General features: G+C 42.4%; 1 protein-coding gene across 1 annotated transcript in view; it reads right to left on the bottom strand.

Annotated features, from left to right (window-relative positions):
- Window positions 1-1,583: 1,583 nt before the first annotated feature.
- PHLPP1 (PH domain and leucine rich repeat protein phosphatase 1) overlaps window positions 1,584-6,018 on the bottom strand; it is a 205,094-nt gene continuing 200,659 nt past the window's right edge. The window contains exon 17 of the mRNA XM_081951854.1: window positions 1,584-3,988. Coding sequence (XP_081807980.1) covers window positions 2,828-3,988 — 1,161 coding nt within the window. The 3' untranslated portion in view covers window positions 1,584-2,827. The remainder of the gene's footprint in view (window positions 3,989-6,018) is intronic.

Genomic DNA, 6,018 nt, shown 5'->3' with positions numbered 1-6,018 from the left:
TGTGTGTGTGCGTGCGCGCACATGTTCCAGCATAACTCTGGAACGCCTCAAGCAATTTCAACTAAACTTGGTACACAGATGACTTACTCTCTGGAAAGAAATATTATGGGGGTAACACCCCTAAAACGCCTCGTGGTGTGTGTGTTCTGTTAAGACACAGCCTGTTGTGCCTTATAATGGCTTCTACTGTACTGCTGTAAAATGGCTTCTACTGTACAGCGGAGTGGAGTTGCCATGGTAATGGCTTCACAGTACTCCACAAGGGGGCTCCCTCTGGGAAGGGGGAAAATCCAACATTAGAAATTACGTTTGGTTCGGACATCAGCTAGTCATTAAATAAAAGTGGTTGTTTAGCGAATATGTCTTCCCCCACTGACTGCTTTTTTCGAAGATTCCTGGGAAGGTTCCAAATGGCAATCAGGTGATCCCAGGATATTGCAATTATTCTAAATACATGCCAGTTGCCAAGCGCCGGACTTTTGATCATGTGACCACAGGAATGCCGCAGCAGTTGTAAGTGCAAGGATGGGTTGTAAGTCCCTTTAACCAGCTCTATGGTAATTCTGAACAATTGTCAAACAAGTCAAAGTCTTCCTATATTGGGGAGACTGTTGATAGACATGGATTCCCATCCACTCTGTGTTCATTCCTTAGCACAGAATGGAGATCAGACTGGCCCGTTCCTTGTGGAGGCCTTGTGGCAGCTCCAACATGGAAGGAATGGTCCCATCATTGTCTTGCTTTCTTCCTCAAAAACATTTTAAACCATCCATCAAAATTCTTTCTAGCTGCCTCCAAAGGTTGTGGCTCTTTTATTTTTTAAAAAAGGCAGTAGGAATTCTTGATGGGAAATGGGAATGTTGCGTGGCGGAGTGGCTCCAGGCTCAAGTCCTCTCCAATTTTCTTCATCATTCATATGAAGCTCCAGGGCAGGTCATCTTGTCAGTTTGTGTAGCAATATTGGCCATCTAAAATAAAGCCCTACCTGCTATTACAAGACCACAAGCTGCGGCATTTGGCGAAGCATTTGACATCCCTGTTCTCTTGTCGCACGAAGAGAAGCAGATCCACAGTGACTCATTCCTAACATAGATTCAGCTGATTCTGTTTAGCACATTGTCATGGCAAAAAAGAAACTTCCATCTCCTGTGGGGGAATAGTTTCCATGCAACATGTAACATGTTTGACTTGAAATTAAAATTCCCTAGAAAATCTCAGGCTTTAAATAATTTAAAATTGATTCTCCTTGGCATTGTTAAAGCATAGTCCTTTAAGTCCTACATGGATTCCTTTGTCCCTGCTCAGTTTCTCTCTTTTTTCCTAGTCTTTCACATTTTTTTTCTTTTTTCTTCCTTTTCACTTTACCCCTTGTCTCCTCTCTTCTTTCCTCTGTTGTCTTCCTCCTTCTGTATTCTATCCAATCCAACAGTAATTCTTTAATACTGAGGACAGGGCAATGTCAGCTTAGTTTATCAACAACTATTGTAATAAAAAATGTCAGAACCTGAACTTTTCACTGTGAAGACTGCAGATTATATATACACACATGGGTGTGTTTGTACAGACGTACTAGAGGCAGCAAGTATTTGTAAATTTTTATATTTATTATAACAAAAATTATGACATGTTCATTTGTGCATTCTTCTTTAATATAACTCTTGGTATGTAAATGATCTACAGTAAATGAACTCTATACAATCATGCTGGTTGTGACAGCCGGGAGGAACACACAAAAATGTGCCAAAAAAGTTAATGATGAAGACTGAAAAAAAAATTAACATAAGGACCTGTAGCCCACTGAAGTCTGCCCAGCTTGTTACAGTTGCTCCTGCTAATTTCGTATGGATTGGAATCCAAAAAATCATTTGTGGGCAACTTCACATGAGAACATAGTCCGTCCCCTCCACTGCTGACTTGGGCCCAGCCAAATCAAATGGCAACCGGACATGGTGGTACAGACACAGTAGGTCATCAGGGCCTCACACATTTCATCACCTTTACCCGCTGAGAGGGATATACGTTGATAGGATTTTCCTGCCCTCCCAATTTGGTGGCATCGATGGTAGCTTTGACATACATGCGAAAGCTCCCGGGTGTAAATGGAAACAGGTGTGTATGTGTGTGTGGGGGGGGGCAAATGTCAGTTTATTAGGTTGTGCCCTCCTGCCAGGTCTACAAAAACATGTGAAGCATCACTATATAACACTGAGTTATTTACAGGAATTTCCCAATCAGCTGTTCTCTCAGAGAAAATTAGTGAGTCTCAGTGACTTAAAGTCACCTGAAAGAGTAAAAGCAACTCCTAGGAGTTAGTCTCCATAATTCTACAAATGTCTATCCATTTTCAAGACCAAAAAAGCCTTTTTTTTCTCTCAAAGAAATAACAGTATTACAATATTACTTAATCATTTAGCACTGGCAATACTGCCCTGTTTTCCAAACAGACAAGAGGGGGAGGGGGGGAAAGAACAATTTTAAAAAATATTACACCAACGTCATCATCAGTTTCTTTGTAATATATTAAACCTTTTGTATTTTAATTTTTCTCCACTTGTTTTGTACACATCTGATATGTTAAGGAAGGGAAAGAGTTAAACTAGATTAATTTCTAACCAGTGAAGCATCACTAGAAAAAAAAGGGGGGGGGAGAAAGTTGGTGATCATTACAGCTAACAATCAAGAAGCAGCTACACTTCTCAGTTAAAGGGAAGGATCTGGAAGAGAAAGTGGAACAAAAGCTTTCTTCCTTCCTCACCACATTAGTGTAATACAAACCTAAGGAGCTTCCAGCTCTTAATGTCTTGTTAGCTTGTTTCTCAAAGCTCCGTCATAGTGGCGTGTCGTAATAATCGGGCAGTTGGTCCAGTTGATATTGACGCTGTTGCTGCTGCTGTTGTTGCTGTTGTTGCTGTTGCTGTTGTTGTTGTTGCTGCTGCTGCTGCTCATGATGTTGCTTCATTATCTCCTTCACCTCCTCCTCAAGCTCTGGTGGGATGATGAACTGATCGTCTGGATCTGGCTGAGCTGGAGCAGCAAAATAGCCCCCGGTCTTCCTGAGTGGCGCATCGGCTGCTACTTCAATTAGGTTGTGGCTCCTCTCCTGAGGAGCCACTGAGCCATTGCCTCGGCGGCGCCCAATCGTGCCAGTGGCCGAAGCATCGGCCTTCCGAAGGAGGCACGTGTCTTCTTCATTCGCACTAATGACGATGCCTTCATCGGTGACTTCCACCGGGACCTGGAGCACCACCTGGTTCTCCTTTGCCCGACCACAGTGGATGTCCACTTCCACTTCGACTCTGCTGCCATTAGAAAAGACCCCTTCGATTGGCTCCTCATCGTCACTGTCAAGGCCATTGTCTGAAAAGGCGCTGGAAAACGTAGCGCTGGACAGCTGCCTTTGGAAGGAGTTGAAGAGGCAAACTGGATGGAGCATACAGCGCTGTTCATTAGGGTAAGCAGGGCTGTTTTCATTCATGGTTACCTGAGGGGGCTCGTCGGAGGCCGTGGATCCAACCTCGCTGCTCATTTCGGAAGTGGAGATCTCACTGCTGATCTCAGAGGCCATGCCACTGCTCGACGAAGGCATTCCCAAAGCATCAGAAGGCTTATCTTTGATTACTACGTTGACAGACTGGGGGAAGCTGCCGGGGCTGGGAGGAGGGACCCCGTTTAACTCACAGCAGCAGAAGCTATCCTCAGTTACGTTGAGCTGAACCACCACGGCACTGAGGCTATCATTGCAGCCATAGCTCTGAGCCAACGTGCAAAGTTTCTTGGCAGCTCCAAGGGCATCGGGCACATTCCTGACAGCCTCCACAGCTTCGTCGATGGAGAGACTGTCCCACAGTCCTTTGCTGCCCAGAATGAAGAATTCATCCTGAGGAGTCAAAGTAATGGACTGTACGTGGGGGCGTGGAACAACACTTGGGTGAAGAAAAGTATATCCCAAAATCCTTGTTGAGTCTGTTACACCATTCACTTTGCCATCCTAGAAGGGAGGGACAAAAAATGTGTTAATTGGTTAATGTTGTTTTAAGAGCTAAATAACCAGCTCTTACTTGGGGGAGTGGAGGGATAAGGTTTGAGTAAAGGGATTTAGAACCAGTCGAAGCTACTAATACCTCTGGGTAGTGTGGACCATCTTTCTGGTCCACTGATAACTCATCCAAGAGAAATATAAAATTTGCAACGTCTAGGATGTTCAATAATTTTAAAAGAGGCAGAGAGGAGCTCTGTGACTTCAGAATGGAAAGTCAATGTCCGTCTAACAACAGGAAGTGATTTTGTTGGAAGCAGTTAAGGGGGAAGGGAACCTTATCATATCTCCCTTCCTGCCACTTTGAGACATGATGTTGAATTTCTATAAGCAATAGAAAAGTAACAGATCTGCACCGTGACCGATATTGGGCAGATTAAAACTATAGGGCTTTTCTGCACTATCTTCTCTCTGCAGATATTTCACATTTAACGTATGCAAAACCTTTCAAATTGAAAACATTCTGACCTCAAAAGCCTGTCCAACTTTGCCAATTTTAAGACTTGTGAACTGTTAACTCCCAGAATTCCCCAGCCAGCCATTTTGTGGGGTTGACGTCCACAAGTCTTAAAAGTTGCCAAGGTTGGACACCTCTGCTCTACGTGGATTGTTCCAACTTTACCAAAAGCGTTCCAATGTTGTTCAATTCCTCTGGAAATGTTCTGACTTTGAACAAGACTTTTTTTGAGCTTCAAATTATTATTATTTTTTTGAAATGTATTATAAACTTCTACTTGTTACCTGCTGCCAGTAGGCTTGTGGGAAAACAGCAATCCGCAATTGGCCCACGGACCAGTTTAACAACTACTGTTCTTTGAAAAATTATTTACCACTTCTGCATTTTTTGAATGTTTGCGTCTCTGTCATTGAATATCATTGCTTCTTCTGAATCCTACTGATATATACCACCTAGAGTGTGTCGAGACTCAGCAAGTAGATCGCTCAATCAATCAGAATGTAATGCTTGGTTTCTATGAAACATAACAATAATTCAACCACTGATTTCCACACGTTTCTGTAAAATATTTCAACAGAGGTCTTAGTGGCTTATGGCAATTTAGAAATGCGCATCAACATTCTGGTATGCCTTGCTACTTTCACACCAATTTCATTTTGCCTACTACTTTTCTAAACACGCTAGCCATGGCTAGAGAAGCAAGCAGATTCCTGAATGTTGTTCAGATGTTCTCTGTGACTTCCTGGACAACTTTATGCTGTGATCTTGGAATGATTTTTTTTCAGGATAGCTACTCTTGGTAAGATCTGCTATTGCTCTAAATTATCTCCGTTTCATGAATAAGACACTGACTGGTTCTGGAGCTTTACAGGTGATGTTGTACAATGAAGACTTCAGAAATGTCTCTTTAGGAGCATGACGTGTCTGGAATCTACATAATAAAAACTTCACTGTGATGGAGGAATTCAAAGTTTATACTGTATATACTTCAACTCTTATTGTTTACCGACATACTCCCATAACTGGCCCTAGTTATCCCTTTAATTGGATGGATTTTAGACTCTGGTATCCCACATGTTGGATGACATCATTAATGATATAAATATTATGGAGTGATTTCTTCTTCTCTTCTGAAGAAGGCCCTTTCTATGTTAGTAGGAAGCCCTATGTGATTGTGAAGCTCTGATAACATTCAGTGGCAAAGAGATCAAAGATCCAGATGACTCAGAAGTGAATATTTTTTTCAGAGAACTGTAGCTGATTAAAAAAAAAAAGTGGCAATGCCAGCTGCATGAAATAAAGCAGTGGACTGCTTACCAAAGCAGGGATTAAGGACACTACAGGTAGTGGTTGACTTAACAACCACAATTGAACCCAAAGTTTATGTGAATAACCAAGGCAGTTGTTTAAGTGAGTTTTGCCACATTTTATGACCTCTCTTGTCACAGCGGTTAAGTTAATCACTGACGTTGTTAAGTGAGGTAACATGGTTGTTAAGTGAAGCTGGCTTCCCATTGATTTTGTT

This window comes from Natrix helvetica (assembly GCF_964273705.1).
Source record: "Natrix helvetica genome assembly, chromosome: 4".
Lineage (NCBI taxonomy): Eukaryota > Metazoa > Chordata > Lepidosauria > Squamata > Natricidae > Natrix > Natrix helvetica.
Note: the sequence above shows the minus strand (reverse complement) of the source record. Positions and strands in the feature narration are given on the sequence as shown.